General features: G+C 32.1%; 4 protein-coding genes across 8 annotated transcripts in view; 2 read left to right on the top strand and 2 right to left on the bottom strand.

The window, feature by feature from the left end:
* The first annotated feature begins 32 nt into the window (after nt 1–32).
* LOC129798979 (vacuolar protein-sorting-associated protein 25) lies at nt 33–1,046 on the top strand. The gene is made up of 2 exons (XM_055842534.1): nt 33–195; nt 265–1,046. The coding sequence occupies exons 1-2, from the start codon at nt 146–148 to the stop codon at nt 722–724; spliced, it is 510 nt and encodes a 169-aa protein (XP_055698509.1). The 5' UTR covers nt 33–145; the 3' UTR covers nt 725–1,046.
* A 4-nt stretch (nt 1,047–1,050) lies between these two features.
* Nucleotides 1,051–5,693, bottom strand: LOC129798969 (alpha-tocopherol transfer protein-like). Its single transcript, XM_055842516.1, has 4 exons — nt 5,277–5,693; nt 5,058–5,214; nt 3,546–3,653; nt 1,051–3,484 (listed from the first exon to the last, which is right to left on the bottom strand). Exons 1-4 carry the CDS (start codon nt 5,398–5,400, stop codon nt 3,058–3,060), a joined length of 816 nt encoding a protein of 271 aa, XP_055698491.1. The 5' UTR covers nt 5,401–5,693; the 3' UTR covers nt 1,051–3,057.
* Nucleotides 5,694–5,745: 52 nt separating this feature from the next.
* The window catches only part of LOC129798976 (probable maleylacetoacetate isomerase 2), a 32,036-nt gene continuing 18,269 nt past the window's right edge, over nt 5,746–19,512 (top strand). For 2 of the 5 annotated variants that reach the window (XM_055842530.1, XM_055842527.1), the window contains exons 1-3: nt 5,749–6,089; nt 6,562–6,698; nt 10,296–10,336. In XM_055842530.1, coding sequence (XP_055698505.1) covers nt 6,066–6,089; nt 6,562–6,698; nt 10,296–10,336 — 202 coding nt within the window. In that variant the 5' untranslated portion in view covers nt 5,749–6,065. Of the gene's footprint in view, nt 6,090–6,561; nt 6,699–10,295; nt 10,337–19,512 lie in introns of all 5 variants that reach the window. The other 3 variants (XM_055842528.1, XM_055842526.1, XM_055842529.1) reach the window with 3 other exon arrangements.
* On the bottom strand, nt 10,404–16,211 carry LOC129798971 (uncharacterized). The gene is made up of 2 exons (XM_055842519.1): nt 16,113–16,211; nt 10,404–11,108 (listed from the first exon to the last, which is right to left on the bottom strand). Exons 1-2 carry the CDS (start codon nt 16,161–16,163, stop codon nt 10,467–10,469), a joined length of 693 nt encoding a protein of 230 aa, XP_055698494.1. The 5' UTR covers nt 16,164–16,211; the 3' UTR covers nt 10,404–10,466.

Below are 19,512 nucleotides of genomic sequence, written 5' to 3'. Positions count from 1 at the left end.
TCCCTCAATTTTGCCACTAGGGTGCGCTTCCAACAGCTAAGAATGACAGGAGAATGGCAAATTGGAAATCACATAACCTCACAAAAGTGCTCAATTTTATTTTTCTACAGATTTTTCATGATTTTCCATTAAATTTTCACAAAATATGGGTGAATTTGAGTGGCCATGGGAGTACAATTTTCCCCCGTTTTTTACGTAAGCCTACTTTATTGTAAACTCTTTAAAATCTTGCAGTAAATACCAAGTTTTTATTTATTTTCGCAGTATGCAACCTCACGATAAAACCAGGGAACACCAGCTAAAAGTCTGGACAGATTTGGTTCTCAAGTATCAGAAACACAAAAATGAAGCCATTCTCACAGTCAATCAGGACACACCTTTATTTTCCAACGACACAATCAAGAGACAATTGTCTCCGGACGCAAGGCTTCAGATCCTAGAAGAGCTGCAAAAAACGGGAAATGCCGCTCCTCTAGACAAAAAAACTCGATGGGAGATCTACTGGTACACCCTGGATGAATGGGCGGATAAGATTTATGCCTGGGTAACAAATAGTGGCCTCAATAACACCGTTTGTACCCTCTATGAGCTCACAAATGAAAATCCCGATGAAGAGTTTTACGGATTGGATCATGGAGTGCTCAGGAAAGCCCTCAAGAAGCTAGAGGAACAGAGAAAATGCGAATTATTCGATGACGATTTAGATGGTGTTAAATTTTTCTAACTCCAGTCATTGCCGATCCTTGATGGAATCAAGACAGAGTTGATCAAAGGATATCATCATAGATAAAAGATTCTCTAAGATGAGAATCTAACAAATGTGAGTTCAGATCAGTTTGTATTTAATAAAATTATGTACATAATCCACTTTTATGATAACTTTTAGTAATTTTTTTGCAAGAATATTGTATAAAAATATTTTAAGTGTTTAGCAACTTTATACAATTTTATCAGAAATCGCTTGTAAAAAGGAAGTAAAGACATCCAGTCGTATTAATTGTCTTATTAATCAAGAATAATAAAATATATTACTTTATTAAAAAAAACCTATTTCTTTTTCCAAATTACAAATTTATTATTTTTTACAAATATTCTCTTATTTATTTAAGCATTGTGTCCCATTATTCCTCAAAATTTCCGACTTCCCTTACGCCTTGGAGTTTCATGCTTTTTTTCAGGATTTATTTATGCCATTTTTTAATGTGCAGCTCTCGAGAGATTAAAATCTTAAAAAATACTTTCAATATTGAGATAAAAAATTACCCTCATATTTAATAAAACCTTTCAAAAATTTATTAAACTTACAAAAAGATCAAAGTTTTTTTTTTATTAAATGGCGTAAAATGAATATAACGTAAAACCCACCACATCAAAAGACTGATTCTTATACTCTCTGAAATGAAAATGTTAAAACTCCTTTCAGATTTCTTTAATTTTAAAACTGTTAGGGAGGAGGAACTTTTAAATTTTTGGTATAGAACATTTTAAGGTAGATTGGAATGGATGAAGCACTATTAACCTCAGAATAGGAATTTTTTCATTTTGCCACTTAATATTTAACTTAGAAGATGGCGCTACTTAGACCTGTAGGGCTACAGATATAAGATTTTTCGTATATTTGTGAGTCGAACTGAGCCTCACAATTATTTTATGTAGTTCAACATTGGTTTTGTAAAGCTAAACTACATTATATTTATTGGTTTGCGAAATCTTTGTTTTTCCCATTTTGTTTTTCCCAGTTTGTCTTTGGAATCTTTGTCTTCGGTAATTTTTGTTTTTTTTTTTTTGGAAACTTTGTCTTTGGAAATCTTGTCTTTCATATATTTTAAAGAAGTATATTATTATTAAATAAAATAATGAAATCACATTGTTTTTTTTAAGTTTTTATTTTCGTATTTTAGGGCAAGGGGAAATTTTCTGTGTTTTGGAAAGTTTTTAGTTTCGTCCTTTGAGGCACAGGCAAATTTTCTGTGTTTTGGGAAGTTCTTAGTATAGCCTGTCGGTACAAAGGGAAATTTTCCGAGAAAAGGAACATTTTTGGAAAGTTATAAAATATACTTGTACAAAATGTGTGACAGACAAAATTTTCGATAATTGTGCAAAATGTATGAGAGACAAGATTTCCAAAGACAGAGTTTCCAATAAACAAAAAATACCGAAGACAAAGATTCCAAAGACAAACTGGGAAAAACAAAAGTGTAAAAAACAAAATAGAAAAAAACGAAGATTCCCGATCCCATATTTATTAAAGCCTAGTTTCCTTTAGAAGTATGTGAAAAATCGTATATGAATGTAGCTCTGCAGTTCAAAATATCTCCACTTTCTTCTAAAACTTTATGTAAGGTTTTTTTTTTAATAAATTTCATTAGAGTGTAAATTTAGTTTATTTAATACTGAATTGGAAACATCTTAGAATTGTATTTAATATTTTTCTAGTAGGGGGAAGTGAGACATATTTCAATTGGGGCAGCTTTGAAAGTTTTTTCTTCTTTTTTTTTTTAAATGAAATTGGACCTTACCATGAAGTAATTTAGTTCCACAAACCGTTTGTGAAGCTGAAATACATCATGATAAGGCTTATTTCCATTCAAAACTAGGAAAGAAGGCTTATTTCATAGTTGACCTAATTCAAAAGTGCTCTATTTCACCCAGAGTTAAAACATATGAAAAATCAAAATTTTTAAGGTTTTCAAGTTCATTTGAAATGTTGAAAGTGTCATTAGCCTGTAATTTGATATAAATCGACTTAAATAATTTTTCAGTAAATTTTAGTAAATATTTTTCCAATTTTCAAACGGCTAATTGTCCAAATATTATATTCTTTATTTAAATTTTTCACTTTTTATTACGTTTATTGTATAAAATATGATGCTTTTTCTTAATTTTTGGCCTGGAAATAATATTTGTTCCTGTAACTTGCTTGTTTTCTCATTTTAGACTATAAATTTGTCTTTTTTCAATGGATCTTATGGAGAGCAATTTTTTCAACATTCACGTTTTTTAATGGTAATCTTTAAAAATTTTCGTTGAAAAATTAGTGTTTTCCAAAATCAGAGACTATTTTTTTTCATAATCATCTTCCAAAAAGAAATTTTTGTTGCTTAAAAGTATGTTTCTCATGTCTTCCTGGAGTTCAGCTAGAGTTTTCCAACTTCCGCCCAATTCCACCGGGAAACTATCCTGAGGGACAAATTCATAAACTGAATCCATCGTCGTGTGAATGTGAATCATATCGTATATATCTTTCCGGAGAACTGGCTTCATCAATGATATGAAAGTCTTAGTGAATTTGTTGGCATTGATGAAATGAATTTGCTTCAAACGAATCGGAAGTAAGTTTTGGGCGAATATCACAAATGATCTCATTACGAATATATTAATTCGGATGATATGACCAAAAGAGAATCCTAGCATGTCCACAATAATTACGTGTCCATTGGATATTCCTTCAGTCATTATGCATAAATCAATCATCATGGAACATCTGAAAAATTTCAGAGAATTTAAAAATTTAAATTAGGTGTTTGAAATTATTTTAATCTTACGTTCTTAGAGATTCAACAAAATTGAATTTCTTTGCATCTAGATCAACTAATTTGATTAGTAAAACTTTAAAACCATCGGATGTCGATTGGGAAAAGGGAATGTGCAATCTGAAAATAAAATAGATAGAGTTATGAAGTTATAGCCTAATGCTAAACGCACAATAACTTTTGTTTTGTAAACATGTTTTTGACATTTCAATGAGAGTGAATGAAACCGAAATCTAGTCATCTCGCTCTCTCTCATATGAAATTTTGAAAACATGTTTATAAACAAAATTTATTGTGCGTTGGACATAAGAATCGTTATGGAATCTCGTTACTAAATGTTTATAACAGAGGTGTGCAAGAACCGTTGAAACCGAATAAACGTCAAAAAAAGTTTGTTTCGTTAGCGTTTTGATCATTGATGTGCATGTTTCTTTTGACGTTTATTCAGTTTCAACGGTTTTTGCACGCCTCTGGTTTATAACTATTACTATTGATATATCTGGCGAGAGAAAGACTTTGAGTGTTGGCCTGTTAACTTTATTTTATTATACTTAGGTGGCCGGAGAAGAACAGAGAGCGAGGCAAAAGCGATCTCGCCTTTTATAGGATGAGTACTAGTAGTGTCTCCTGAAGAGCGGCACTGGAAACATATTATACATAACAATTATGATCAGATGAAAATATTTTCTCTATGGGTTAGGGTATATTGGGGTATTTTGATTGGAACCTTTTACAATTTGGAACATTTGATATTTCTTCATTGCTTTAGATGAGCAAAGAAGAAAAGAAAACTGCGAAATAGATGATAAGGGAAGAAGGAACGGTTTGTCTTCGCGGTTTTTTTCTTTTGCACATTTAAAATAGTGAAAAAATTTCAGAATCTCAAATGGCTCCAAATTATCCCATTTTACTCTACTCACTTGTCCTCAGTTATTAAAAAAAGTCAACATGAACTTACAGTAGACTCTCTCTCAATTGGGCATTTGGGGCGAAATGTCATCCGGTTTATTGATAGATTTGTGTGTCAAAGCCTTTGTAAATTCCACAAAAAGCGCTCAATTATAAAGAATCACGATAAAATAGGAAGAACTGCAGCGAATTTGAGCAAATTAGCTTCATAATTAAACGTGAAAATTGTCAACAAAATTTGTCACCCGATTGAAAAAGAGCCGATATTGAGTGAGGGTCTACTGTGCAACTTTTAAGGACCGTAAAAGTACTCGCTACGGATAAGTGGCGCTGCCCAGTGAGCACCAAATGTTAACCGATTTGAATTCAACTGAAAATATATGTATTTTCAGCTGAATTCTGCTAACCTTAAAACAAAACTCGCGAGGCAGTGCCATTTCCATACATTTGATTAGCATTTTTTGTTTGAGAACTGCTGACCGGTCAGTAGTCAGTATATTTTCGCGATTCAGCAAAAATATGCTGAAAACGCTGCCTTTTTCAGCTGTATGCTCGCTGGATGGACTATGCATTCAAATAATTATTTTCGAATTTGAATTATTACTGTTAACTTACTGGCCATCAACAACTTCTTGTACTGCTTTTGACTCTGCATCTCTATTTTTAAATAATTTTGGACAATTTTTCTGGTATGTGTGATAAGCCTCGAGCAAATTCTTCGTTTCCTCCAAATTGTAATATTTTGAATGAAGAAAAAGAGCTGCTTCGAATTCTGCAATACGAAAACCTCTTCGTTATCACTGTAATCTCTATTTATTTTTAAATATACGTTGCCTGTTATCTTTGGCAGATGAGGCTGATTGCGTGTCCATTGAAGAATATTTTCCACATCACTTCTCTTCAGTTCTGAATACTGCTTGTAGATTTCGTCTAGAGGTTTCTGATTGACCTTGTACATATTGTTAATTGCAATTGCTACACTTTTTTATTATTCGTTTTTTTTATGTACTGTACTGAATTTTAACAAGGAAAGACGATTTTTCACTATTTAATAAGTTGATACTTTAACAATAACGTGAATAACATTTAACTGGTAATTAGAATTTGAGTAAGTTCAATAGCGATTCGAGTTTAATTTTAAGTAATCCTCACTCCGGCTATATCAGCCTTGCTATTGCTCTTCCTTGATAAACTCTTGCTGAAGAGATAGCGCTACTCAATATAAAATCTTTAATCTAGATTTTTCTACTCTGGGATGGAGAAATGATAAATACAAGAGGGGAAAACTAAGAAAACTCCGCATGGTGGCGCTACAATCGCATAGTGGTGTGTTTAGGATTTTTTGCTGCTTTTAGCCGGAGTTTCGAAGAAGAGTTTTTTGGAAAATTGTGCGTGTGCCAAGCAATTGGCTGTGTATTTTTTGTGTTAAAAGGGTTCAAAAAACGGCTTCAAAATTAATTACTCAAAGTACCACAACGCCATGAGTTTATCGGCGGCGATTTCAAAGGTTTTTCCACAGCAAACAGTAGAAATGTCACAGTGATTTTTCACACCCTCCTTTTTTCACGTATTTTAGCGAATTTGTGTGATATTTTCCACTGTAGTTATCTATTGCAAGTTGCTATGGCAAGCATCAGTTGTAAATTGGTACAGTTTTCACTGTATTTTATTATTTTTCCTTTGTTTTCCTTCTGGCCTGTAGATTGAGGTTATGTGTGTTTTTTGTGGCTTTTTTTTCTTCCCGGAGCATAAATGTTTATTTTCGCTTTTGTTTTTATACCTCTCCCATCGCTGGGTAGCTTGTTTCCATCTGCGATGGCAGGAGAGGTGTGCTAGCTTGACTTGTGGCATGAAAATCCAACAGCCGGCGATAGCGCTGATGACCTTGAGTAAAATTTCCTCCTAGATGACAATAAACAAGCTTTCCAGCCGGTTTTTTGTATAATTGAGAGATTAGTATTTTTTTATTTCCTCCGGCTTGAAATATCACCTCAATGCATGATGCCTAATCTTCAGTCTTGGCCAAGTCGTGGAAGTGTGCTATTCTGTTTGAAATATTTTTGTCTCAAGAAGAGAAATCCAGAAGGTTTCATAATCTGCAATCATGTCCAATTCGCAGCCGATACTCTACTCATACTGGCGTAGTTCGTGCTCCTGGCGTGTCCGGATAGCACTCAATCTCAAGGAGATCCCCTACGACATAAAGCCCATCAGCCTTATCAAGGCGGGCGGGGAGCAACACTGCAATGAGTACAGGTAAGAAGAAGCTTGTTTTACAAAAAGAATATGCTCCTATATGCAATCCCAGCGTCAAATAAGAAAGCCTTATACCTATAAGATTATTGTGCCAGGAAACAAAGTAACTAGAGGAAAGTTTAATTAGCTGCATGCGAGTTACAAAATACGAACAAAATAAACAAATTCTTAACAAAGAATAGGGGAAAGTGGGGCCTAGTGGAATGCTTTTTTGGTTTTGAAATCTGTGAAGATTAATTAATTTTAATTAATTAATTAAAAAAAGCATTGTTTTCATCAACTAGATTTTTCAACAAATTAAAAAAAAATTAATTCAAGCTCCTGAGCATCTAAGCCCAAGCATATAAAAGAACAACATTTAAACTATTTTTTTTTCTCTAAAATAGGGTAAGTGTGCCAAATTTCGGCATAGTTGCATGCAAGCGTCAAAGTCTCAAGTTTGAAATGTAATATTTTAAATACAAATTGATTTTTTTATTCTTTCTTTTGTAAAAGTGTTTCTTGGAACCTTGTAAAGAGTTTACTGTCTTCATTTACTCTAAAATCATTCTTAATACATTTTAAAATGAATAAAAATATAGACGTAGCTTTGGTGCCCTATTTCGGCCACCTTCATTCTCATAGTTCCTTGCCCTTCGGGAATTCTACCAATATCTTTTTCACGTCATCTCGTTTGTCGAAGCTACATTTTTTGTTATTCTTTTGCATCGTATAATCTCTAGAGTACGTAAAATCTAAAAGTTCATGGAAATATGAGGAACAGAAAAGGTGGCCGAAATTGCAAGCTGGCCGGAATTTGGCACACTTACCCTATTTGAATTTGAAAAGATCTCCCCGTGTCAACTTAATAGATGTTTTCTCTGTTTTCACAAAAATCATAATAGTCTGTAATAAAAAAAAACTAATTACAAAATAAGAACATTCTATAGGGGATCCCAGGACTATGTACACTTTCGTAAAAGAAGAGAACCGCGCAAAGTGATTATGCATTCAGAAAATTTGCATACAAGTAGGGTAAATGTACTAATTCAAAACCATTTCCAGACGCTTTAACATTGACAGAAGATTCAACACATTAAGTTCATATTTTTTCTGAATAGAATCACATAAATTTGCTCCTTGACTCTTCTAGAATGTTACTGTTTAGTGAAAACTCTTTAGATATAATTTGAAAACTTCTCAAATACAAGAAAAATACGCAAGCATAAGATAATTCTATTGGAAACATATTAATCCAAATGGAGACAAGGGAAAGTTTCTAATTGGAGACAAACAGTGTAAGTGAAACCGCAACGAAAGGCTTCCAAAACCTTGCTGAGTTGCTCTAGAGTGCAGGATTTGTTCTTATTCCTGGTCTTTTCTCCTTTCCCATCTAAAACAATAGAAAAATCTCTCCAAAAAAATCATATTTCCGGAGTTTCCTATTGAAGTATTTGCAGACACTTCAGAAAAACCCTTTTTGTTCACTAAATAGGTAATTATTTCATTTGAAAACTTCACGTACCGTTAACAATAAAGATTAGCACTTAATTTAAATAAAATTGGCCAGAAATATGACATAAATGTTAAACAAAACGAATAAACAACAGTCAGCTTATTGCGTTTTCATTGGAAAACATGGTCGATCGATGAAAAATTCGATGGTGAAAAGATACACTTTTAATTTTTCTGAGAAATTAAGAAATTAAAATTTGTGAATATGAATGGATTTTCGCTTTATTTGGAGAAAAATTAACTAAATAATGAAACTGTTGTATAGAAAATATATAAATAATAGTAATTTAGTACTGTATTTATCATAAAAACAAAGACGTTTCCATTTTGAGTAGCAAAAAATTTCCATTTAGAGCAGGTTTTGAATTAGCTCAATTTACCCTAGGAAATTTCTTTCGAATAAGATACAGGAACGCCGCAATATACAGTAGAGTTCCTTAAATTTGAAAATTTGGGGGGTATAGATGACATTTGTCATCATTGGAAATGCACTTTCCCAAATTTAAGAAAGATAATTTTAGTTTAAGATAATTTTTAATTTAATTCACTGTACAGTCGAGTACCTCAAATTTGAACTCCTCAAACGACGGTATGATTTTTTTGGAGAGATTTTCTTATTGTTTTAGATGGGAAAGGAGAAAAGACCAGAAAAATTTATTAAATTGGAATCAAAAATTATTAGTATAGCATATTTTTCTACTTTGAAAGTCTTTTAAAGATTATTTAAAGCAATATTTCTCCAATAAATTATTTTTCATAAAAAGATTAGGGGAGACTGGGGCAAAAAGTCACAAATCGAAAATTTCAAAATTTAATATCTTCCAAGATAAAAAAGATTGCGGCTTAAAATTTTTTACCACAAATAGCTTCCATAAACCTTCTTCGATATTGTATGTTTCTTCGAATTCGAACCAAGGAATTTAGAAAATAAAAAATATCAAAATTTTTAGCCCTATTTTTAAAATAATTTCCTTGAAGAATATATCAATTATTACCTACTTATTATTCAAAAATTTATGCACTGATGATTATTTCCTAAATGATTTGGATTCTTTGAATACGAAGTCGCTATCTATTTTAGAATTTTACAATGATTGTTCTCTCAAGAAATATTTCTATTAAAAACGACCACTTGGGGTAAAAAGTAACAAAAGGTATGGAGCAAAAAGTAAGAAAAACCGAAACAATTTATAATGTCTCACGGCGAAAAGAAATGTCAATGCCATGTGTCGCCGCTTGTTGTTTGCATTGGTCAAACGATTTGCACTCTTTTGTGTTTTTTTTTTAGAATAGCTTGAAAATCGTTTTTATCGTTCAGTTAGAAAAAATGGTGTTTTACAAGGGTGTAGAGGTATAAATTTCCTATGAAAATATGTTATCTAGGTATTTTTTTAAATTTACGGAATCCCGTAACAAAGCGAATCAAAATGTGATAGTATGTTACGACTGATACTATTTGCCCCAACATTTTTGAGAATGGTCACAAAATTATCTTTAAAAAAAAAGGCTCGATAAACGTATTTCCTTACAAAATAGAGGAAAATTACTTTCACAAAGTTGTAGAGCGGTAAATTTCCTATAAAACTGCGCTAATTAGAAATTTCTGGGGCGTTCGAGTACTTTGTAAAAAAATAAAATATCCGTTTTGTGACTTTTGCCCCAGTCTCCCCTAATTTTATTAATTACAAACATTTGTATTTTTTAACTCCTTACCTTTTGTCTGATATGAAACATAAAATAATTCATTTGAATAAATTGTTAGTGTTAAACCTGAGTTGGAACTTACTGACCTTGTGAGGAATAAACACAATTTTATGATCGGTTTTCAGAAAATCTCCGCTGAAGCAACACAATCAATTCAGATTAAGAAAATTTATAATTTATGCGAATTCAAAATATTCTAGAGCGAATGGAATTCATTCCACGTAAAGTCAACATTCGCTCTCATTATCTCTCTTCGAAGATAGACTTCATCGCAATCTTTTAATGATGAACATTTTGCAACAATGTTGTCTGTTAATTTTAGTAATGTGCTTTAATATCATTTTATTATAGCCATTGGCACCTCCTTTAATTTCTTCTGTTACGTGTTTTTGTTTTCAGGGAGGTGAATGCAATGGAACAAGTACCAGCACTTCAAATAGGTAAGCTACAAAGAATTTTTTTTTTATTTTAAATTTTTGGGAAAAAGTGTGAAAGAAAGAGTGTGAATGTTTCTCTAGATTTCCCTTTTATTGACAATTTTAAGCAATATTCCAAAGAAATGCCATAAAATTAGCATTGTTGAGCATCATTGCTTATTCTGTCGGCATCAGCACCAAAGACAGCTGAGGCTGTTTGGATGCAGTTGTGGAAGTTGATGTTGGCAATGTTCATCCCAGTGCGCACTTCATTGAGATAGTGATCGAGAGAATCTGCCATGCGAATATCTTCACGATGTTCCCACGTGATGGCCAATTCATAGCGAATTTGATCTTCCCATACGACAGGATTGTATGATCCGACTGTGTAGAGGGTTTGTAGGAGGGTGAAACTTGCCATTCTTTGGACATAATTGAGTGTTCCAAAGTATCCTGTGTCCAAGCCCACGTTGTAGTCACTTTCGGCTAGGGTAGCACAGCGATTTATACGATAGGCTGCTTGATCTTCCTCTTCCTCAAGGCGCTCATAGAGAGCAATCAGGCAGGGATTTTGATTTCCAATTTCTGTTGCACGTTGATTGATGGCATCTCGGGCGCTTTGTGCAAAATCCTTGATTTCTACAACAGCATCCCAGGTTCTGTCCAGAGAGATACGATTGAAGTCAGCAATTTCTTCGGACGTATTCAAACGTTCGATGCGCAAGAAATAGTTGACATCGTAGTGGAAGTCAGTGAAATCTCGATGGAAATTTCTCAATTCTTCAGCAAATTGACTCTGAAAGTTTCAAAAGGAAAAAAAAATGATTAAAAATCAAAATGGCGGCGTTGTTGTATATCTTTTTTTTGTAACAGTTTTGGATTTTTCTTGGATTGCTTAACCGATTTTTACAAATGTGATATCGTTGGAAAGGTCTTGGAATTGTCTATAATCTATGACGTAGGAAAACAAGCTCAGGAAAAGGTTGAACAATTTTACGCAAAAATTTTAAATTATCAAGAACAATGTTTGAATTTGAATTTGAATGGAATAGTGAAAATTATTATGTTTTGACTTCATTATTTTGTGATGGGGAAAACAATAAAAGAGAGTGGCAAAGGAGTCGTTCTGATGAAGAAAGTTATTTAGAAGTACAACTCATGGGGAAAACGGTATCATGCTTTCGAGTTCAAGCAACATATTTACCCTCATTTTATGTTAATTGTGTACACTGAGAGAAATACGAAAAAGTTAAAATAACATTCCAGAAATGTTAATTCTACTCTGCATTCTTGATCCGAAATCGGTGTAAATATTATGCTTTTTAGGTGTATTTTGGGGTAAAGTTACCCTTTTTCATGTTACTTTTACACATAAAAAGGTGTAAAATTAACATTAAAAAATGTTGATATATTTTTACACCTAAAAAGTGTTAAGGTTACGAGGAAAAAAAGTAATCGCACCCTCTTTTTTTCTCAGTGTAGAAACGGTTCGAACCGATTGAACTATTTAAATTTGTGAGCCTACATGCAGATATCCTAAATAGTAATATTATATTATGAATTTATAGAGGGAAACTGGAAAACTGAAACCTCTTACCATACAACGCCTAACCTTTACAAATGCCCAAGTCATACTTACGAATTAAGCCAAGAGACGTAATTATAATCAAAATAATGATTTGACAAATTCCCAACAGTTTTCTACTAACTAAGTCGTATCTTAAGCCAAGATACGGATTGATAGAAATGTAATTTGATCATTATTTTCATTTATAATTACGTTAAGTCGTCGTAAGCGTGTCCTAGGGCAATATCATCCCATAAGGATGGTAGGAGTTGAGCTTTTCAACAGAATAAAGAATTTGGATTGGTAGATTCGGGCATCAACTGGGCTGACATAGGGTAAAAGGAACGCCTATTGACACTTTAAGAAGTCGTGTCAGGTCAGGACATATTGACACTCTACTCTGTACCATTTGGAATACGAAATTTGAACATCTATCCTTATAAGAAAACGTAGATTAACGAAAAAACGTCATGTTATTTACATTTTATTAGATGATTTACATAAATTTCAACATTTTGACAAAAGTGTCAATGGGGTTCCCTGACGAACCTATGTCGAATTAGAGTCTTCTAAATTCGAACGCTCGGGGGGTATTTTTGACATTTCTCACCTCCCAAATTCGAACGATTTTTCCAAAACTAACGGAATTTAAGTGAAATAAAATTGTACTTTGAATCAAATTCCCGTACTTTCTCACAAGTCAGTGGTAACATACTTCCTTTTCATTTTATACGATCATAATGTATGTAAACATTCAGAAAGAAGCTCATAAATATGATTTTCATTCATCTAGAATAGAAATTTTTCAACATAACCCCACAAATGACATTTTGAATCTAAACGGCGTTCGAATTTGAGAGATTCAGATTTGAGAGACTCTACTGTACTTTACGATCTCTAAACTAATTCATAAATCACTTTAAAATTTTTCTAAGTTTAGAGAAGTAATTTGCGGGCTGGACGTCAAACTTTAAAATAATTTTTAGTAAAAAAAGAACCCGAGATAACATTTTACAAATAAACTGGTAACTACAATGACAATTTCATTTTCGAGAAAAAATATCGATTCATAATCGATTCATTACCATTTGAACACATTTGGATTGATCTGGGATTCCAGATCCAGATCTCTAGAGCACGACTGGACTTTAATAAGGAGCGGCATATGTGATAGGTTCTTTTTACTCTGAGCGTTTTATGTTGACCTTGTAAATCCGTGATATTAAATTTTCGTGATCAATTCGAGAACAGAACAACATAAAAGGCCAGTGAGTATCAAATGGCCATTACAAAATTCTCTATGAAGCTCTTAATAACTGATATGAATCTAATTCCGAATTTGCGACATAAAGAAAATTTAAATTTGTCATACGACATTGTCAGACTGTTACAGAGTTCCTTTACAGAAGCAGATATCTCTTACTGTTTGATCTTTAAGATGATATATGATCGAACCGAATACGTACGACGAGACGTATAAATATTAGTAGTATTAAGATCAGGATAAACTAAACCGTCTTCAGACTAGAGGTTTAGCCTGTTTCAGAAGGTCTCATAATCCTAAATAGCAACCATTTTAATTTGTTCAGTTGATTTAAATAGATTAATTCCCCTTAATAGTCCATTTCTAAGACAAAATTTTCTAAAAATTTTTGACTGATAAATATCCAGAGAAGTTAAGCCTTATGCCCTAGACACACTTACGACTAAAGTCCAGAGATGACTAAGCTTGTTCATAGCTAAGTCAGTTCCTGACACATTACAAACTAGGCTTAACGTTTAGGGGGAACTGGGGCAGTAGTAATCTGGGGTAGTTGTAAACACTGTGATTTTTTTCATTAATTTTAAGACTCCAGAGGATAAAACCCATAAGCATTCATAGATACCATGGGGATGTATGTCCACAGATAAATTGGTCAATAAAATCCTAATATACTTTAAAAATAAAAATCATTTTCCTGAAAATGTTGATATTTCGATTATTTTGATCATTTGGATTTCCACCTGGAAATTAAAAATTGTGTAAAATAATCGAAATGTAGCAATACCAGTTCTTTCCTACATCTTTTAGGATTATATTAATGCATTTACTAGAGAAATTGAGATTCTCATTATTTCAAAAGAATTAATAATTGGTCAGAAAACAGCATTTGGGGTAGATGTAAACAGGCAATTTCAATTTCACAAAATGAGTAGGTAAAAGAGCGGGAAATTGACCTTCATGCGAAATATCTATAATTCATAGATTACGAAAAAAATTGGTGGCGCTGTGTTCAATAAAAAGTCACATGATGTCAAAATATGGGGAAAATCCATTGAAAAATGTCTTTGATATGCATGCTTTTAGTTTTTTTGCTATTTTAATTATTCTTTGTAAAAAGTATCGTGATTTTTTGAAAAATATACAGTCTTTATATATCTCTTAAGTAATTAAAATAATCGAAAGTGGTGCAAAGTTAATTTCAAGGGTGGGAAAAAAGGTGTTTACTTCCTCCCCAGAAAGTGGTTACTTCTACCCCAGGTATTTTGTGAAAAGAGAAAAATGCACAGGGACACAAATTTTATTTTTATGGAAAACTCAATTGTTTTCCAGCATCCGCATTACCCTCGACGAATTGCCTATACCCAAGGGTAAAACATGAGCTAAGAAATATTTTCCAAAAAATCACGGTGTCCTTGGAAAATCACCTCAAATTCGCATGTATCGAAAATGATTACATGTGCCCCAGTCTCCCCTACTGGCACTCACAAAACATAATTTTCGTGGGTTTTCGGAAGATATTTCTACTGAAATTCACTAGAACTCCTTTGAAAATGAAACTACTTGTAAATTTACTTGACAATTCACTTATAAGAATAAGAATTATTCACTAGAATCGCGGAAATTGGCTTAATCGCGAGTTAACTTCCACCTCACAAATAATTGTAATTAACAATAATTATTGCACGTGTACTGAGACATGAATTTACAAATAGTTTTATTTTCAGAGGAGTATTAGTGCATTTTAGTAGAAATATCTGCATAAAAACCCACTAAAGTTATGTTTTGTGGATACCAATGAATGCTAAGCCTCGTTTGTAGTGTGTCACGAACTGACTTGGCTATGAACGAGCTTAGCCGTCTCTGGACTTTAGTCGTAAGTGTGTCTAGGGCATTAGGTCTGAAGCCCGTACTACGGATATATTCTAGATTTATTTACCGTTTGGAATCCATCCAATCGAGTTGGAAATTTCATTATCCTTGAAATAGATCTAATCCTGACCAAATATGCTTATAGAAATAAGCCATAATGGCACGATTAGAAAATAATTGCGGTTAATTTTATTACAATAAAAAAATCGTTCAGAATATTTTTATGCAGATTAATTTGAGTAACAAATGTAGAAATTAACCCCTTAAGGGCGGGAATTCTTTTAAGGACCAAATTCAAAAATAAATATTATGCAAAACTGATAAATAAAAATAATGAAACGTCTAACTTCAAACTGGATTATCCAACAGAAGTGATTTGGTATTTTTTATCGTAATAAACGTCATAAAATTCATTCTCAATCTCAATTAAGCTCACAAAATTTTAGAAAATTTCCCAGAAAATACCAATGAAGAATAATTTTCCTTTTATGAAAAATATTTTTATAAGTTATTGTAGTTTCTAGTTCCAAGAGGTTTTTGTTTTAAAAAGTAATAAAAATCAATTATCAATGTGAGGTTTTGAAAATAAGTTATATGAAACTTTGCAAAAAATATTCAACAAACTTTAGAAAAAAAGAACTTTAAATACTCAGAAAAAATTTCTCAAAATTTAGCTCGATAACCCAATCATGAAGATAAATTACATTATAATAAGCCTCAATTGATTTTAAAATGGAAGAAAAATGCTTATTTTCAAGGGTAACCTTATTCAAAGGTGCACCACTTCCCCCTTTATTCAATAAATCAGTCTTGAATAAAAGTTCAACTCGTGTAAACTGCTTCACCCTCATCTACACTATCTTAAAAAAATCAAAACTAAACATCACTTTTCTCACTGTAATACTACACTAAAAATGGTAAAATAAATAAACGTAATTAAAACTTTCACACATTAAAAAAATATGAAAAAATTGCACCAAATGGTCCCATGACTTTGAACAAATCTTTAGCTTATCCTTAGCATGGTTTTATACATTTTTTTCTATTTTTACATTTTATTTTATTCTCAAATATAATTAAATAAATGAATAAAAACTCACATTTGCCGCTGTGAAGGCAAAAAGTGCCACAAAACACAGAAAAACCTTCATCGTCAACAAGAACTTCCACCCTCAGTGAGACAATGAGCTGAAGTGAATGTGTAAAAAGTCCCTGATGGAACCTAATTTACAAAATTTGCTCATTTTCCCATCAACATCTTTCAATTTGACGATAGGTTCTCGTTTTTTTATCAATCAAACATTTCCCCCTTACACATTAATTTAATTTGTGAGATTTTTCATTGATTGCCCCAAAGACATGGGACTCAAAGTTATCGATTTTTTTTTGTCGTCCACCTTCTGGACAAAAATAAAGCATTTAAAGGGATTTTTTCCATTCGTCGAACAATTAGACTTTAATTTGCAATACCAATTTAACACCAGCAAAGTAGTTAAACGGAAATCCTAAATAGCATCAAGGGAGTATCTCTGATTGCCACGCAAAAGGGTTTAACTTAATAGCAGTAATCGCATTGGAGATTGTAATCTACAACCACACTAACTCCCTCCCCTTTATTCCATTTGAATTAAATTGGACTTCAGCAAAAAAAAAATGTGGTGGAATTAATTCTTCGTGTTGCAGGACTATTTCCTGTTTTATTTTAATTTAATGGAAATTGTGCGGCAATCATTATTATTATTTTTAAATGTCCAGGGGATAGTGCAGCAATTTTTCAATATGTAAAAATGAATTGTTTTTTTTTACTATGACTATGACTTGTATTATCATTCACTATTCACTTCCGTTGTATATGGTGGATTACTCAATTCAGCAAATTTTTTATTTTAGTAAATGTCATAAAGTGGTAAATTCATCGGGTTCTCAGATTTTATTATTCAAGAATTAGTAAAATTTTAAATTTCGTAAATAAATAGAATTTTAAAATTAATTCTTTCTAAATATTTTATACCAAATAGTGATCATATAAAAATGATTCTAAATTTTTCTTTGCAAAAAAAAACTTTTGTTTTAGATGTCTCGATAGGTCATCGTGTTTTACTGCTCGAACTCAAAGAGAGAGCAGTTATATAATCGTCTTTTTTCAACTTGTCACCGTCCTGGAGCTGAAACGGTAAAAGATATCAGCATCCGATCTTCGATGACCCCCAATAAAAACCAATATCTTCAGACATTTTTTTCTTTCCCCCCATCCCCTTCCAAAACAATGTTTTTTTGGTTTTTTTTTCAAAATTGGCCTAAGATTTTTTTATAATGATTTTCGGATATGTTTTAGAGGTAGTCCATGCAGGCGAACATTGCGTCCAAAATTACCTATAACCGAAAAATTCGCCATTTTGTATTATTGTAGGTGAAAAGTCAACCACTTTGGATGGCTCATTTTTCAACAGATTTGGTTAAATTTAGATTTTTTGGAAAGGTATTAGAATTTCGAACCTGGCTTCATTGGTTTTCATCGGTAATGAATCGGTTAAGTAGGCGAGACCGGGGTAGAATTAGACAGTGGGATGTTATAGCTTGTCTTAGAAAGAATATTAAAGAAACCACTATTTATTCCAGAATTACACTTCCTTTCCTATTTATTGAAGTATTTGTTAGCACGATGCAAACACTTTAATAAAAATTATACGCAATGAAAAATTTAATTTACTGGCTAATTCTGCCCCGGTCTCCCCTACTGATTTTTTTAATGGCTTTCGCATTGTTTATTGACAAGATTAAATCGACAGTAACGGCAGTAACCCTATACAGTCAAGTGTGTTAATCCGGGCGCTTCGCTATCTGGATCGTTTATGACTAATCCAGTTAAAATAATATTTTTATTTTTATTTCCGTAATATAGTCACTACAGAAACATAATATAACTATTCAAGTTAGAGAAAAAGCAAAAATAATACTTTTATCCATTAAATAAGTGAATGTAATCGACTCATTTCAATCTTGTGCCAGCTGGGTTCTTCCCTAAAAATTTTCTAGCAGCGATATTTTCGTTAATGACAGCTGATTGATTGAAAACATTTATTGTTTTTGCCTTGTGAAAAAAGTATTTTAAATCCAAAGGTTTAATTAAAAGTGAATTAGGGAAAAAACGACCCAGTTAGTGCATGCTGACTTATTTCAGTATTATCATTATTTTAGAAATTTTCTTTAATATTTTTGATAATTTTTATTTTTTTTTAAATTATTTTTCTGAATGGAACAGTGAATAATTCTATGGATTTAGAAGAAGTAAAAAAGAATTTCATCAGTCCAAAAACAATCGTTTAAGTAGCACTCTTCGGAAAAAAAATCCAGTTACCCCACCTTACTATATGCATACAAAAAATATGCTAACGCAGAGAACTTTCTCGTGAGTTCGAGCATTCCGCAAAGCTGGGAACCTTTGCCATGCCTTTTTTCATTCATTTTCGGATATGTTTTTTAGGTTGTCTAGGGTGACCAAAGTCTTTTCAAGGTCACAGCCTAAAATTGTTCAAGAAAGTGTATTTCTCAACGGATTATATAAAGCTAGTTTGGGTTCATTAGAAAGGTCTTCGAATTCCTGTTAAGTCTTCAATATTAAGTTTTAAGCTATTCTATTTTGAGCGACCTTATTCGGGATTACTACATCTATTAAAATCGTAGAAAATAAAAATAAATTCACATTTAAAAAAAATGATTTTTGCTATTTACAATGCAAATTAATTTGATTTGAAAAAATCACATTCTAGATCTAGGTAAGGTAAAGTACCCTTACTCGACCGGGTTCCTCTATTCGACCGGTGGGTCAATTTTTTAATATTTGATGGTGAATTTCATCTATTTCTATGAATTTGTCACTGACTCGTATTATTTAAAGAATAATTGACCTATTAATGTTAGATCATATACAAAATATTATAGCAAATATAATTAAATTGAATAAATAAATCTACCGGTCGAATAGAGGAACCGGTCGAATAAAGGGTACTTTACCTTAATCATTTTTTTTAATTCACAGAAATTAGGAAGGGAGGATACTTCTCCCATTGAAATTAATTGATATAAAAATTGTCCATAAAATATTTCTTCACGTTTTTTGGTTGAAGTTTACATTATTTTGATACAACCGATTGATACTATAGTAAAAAAAATCCTACACAGAAAAAAAATATTTCGCTAAATTGTTGGTAAATATTAGTGAATTCCTACAGAGGACATACGAAATACTCTAAATCGTATAACCCACAAACAAGTTCGTAAGAGTTTGTACTTTTTTTACAAACATTGTTCGTAACATGATCACTTGATGATAATTTTTTGTTCTTTTACAAGCATTTGTACGCAAATTTTTGTAAAATTTTGTCATTTTTTCGTAAAGTTTTGTGGGATAAACAAAAATGTACGAACAAATATTTGTAAAGGAACAAAAAATGCTTGTCCAGTGATCATGTTACTAACAATGTTTGTGAAGGAAGTACA

This window comes from Phlebotomus papatasi, chromosome 1 (genome assembly GCF_024763615.1).
Source record: "Phlebotomus papatasi isolate M1 chromosome 1, Ppap_2.1, whole genome shotgun sequence".
Classification (NCBI taxonomy): Eukaryota; Metazoa; Arthropoda; class Insecta; order Diptera; family Psychodidae; genus Phlebotomus; species Phlebotomus papatasi.
This window is presented reverse-complemented; position numbering and strand designations above follow the sequence as displayed.

Excerpts from the sequence above, each read along its gene's own strand:
- LOC129798969 (XM_055842516.1), bottom strand. The coding sequence starts at position 5,400 with ATGTACAAGGTCAATCAGAAACCTCTAGACGAAATCTACAAGCAGTAT. Across the intron at positions 3,654-5,057 it reads CAAGAAGTTGTTGATGGCCA|ATTGCACATTCCCTTTTCCC; the intron begins GTAAGTTAACAG and ends TTTTATTTTCAG. Across the intron at positions 3,485-3,545 it reads TTTGTTGAATCTCTAAGAAC|ATGTTCCATGATGATTGATT; the intron begins GTAAGATTAAAA and ends GAAATTTTTCAG.
- LOC129798971 (XM_055842519.1), bottom strand. The coding sequence starts at position 16,163 with ATGAAGGTTTTTCTGTGTTTTGTGGCACTTTTTGCCTTCACAGCGGCA. Across the intron at positions 11,109-16,112 it reads TTGCCTTCACAGCGGCAAAT|AGTCAATTTGCTGAAGAATT; the intron begins GTGAGTTTTTAT and ends TGAAACTTTCAG.
- LOC129798979 (XM_055842534.1), top strand. The coding sequence starts at position 146 with ATGGGTGAATTTGAGTGGCCATGGGAGTACAATTTTCCCCCGTTTTTT. Across the intron at positions 196-264 it reads AATTTTCCCCCGTTTTTTAC|TATGCAACCTCACGATAAAA; the intron begins GTAAGCCTACTT and ends TTATTTTCGCAG.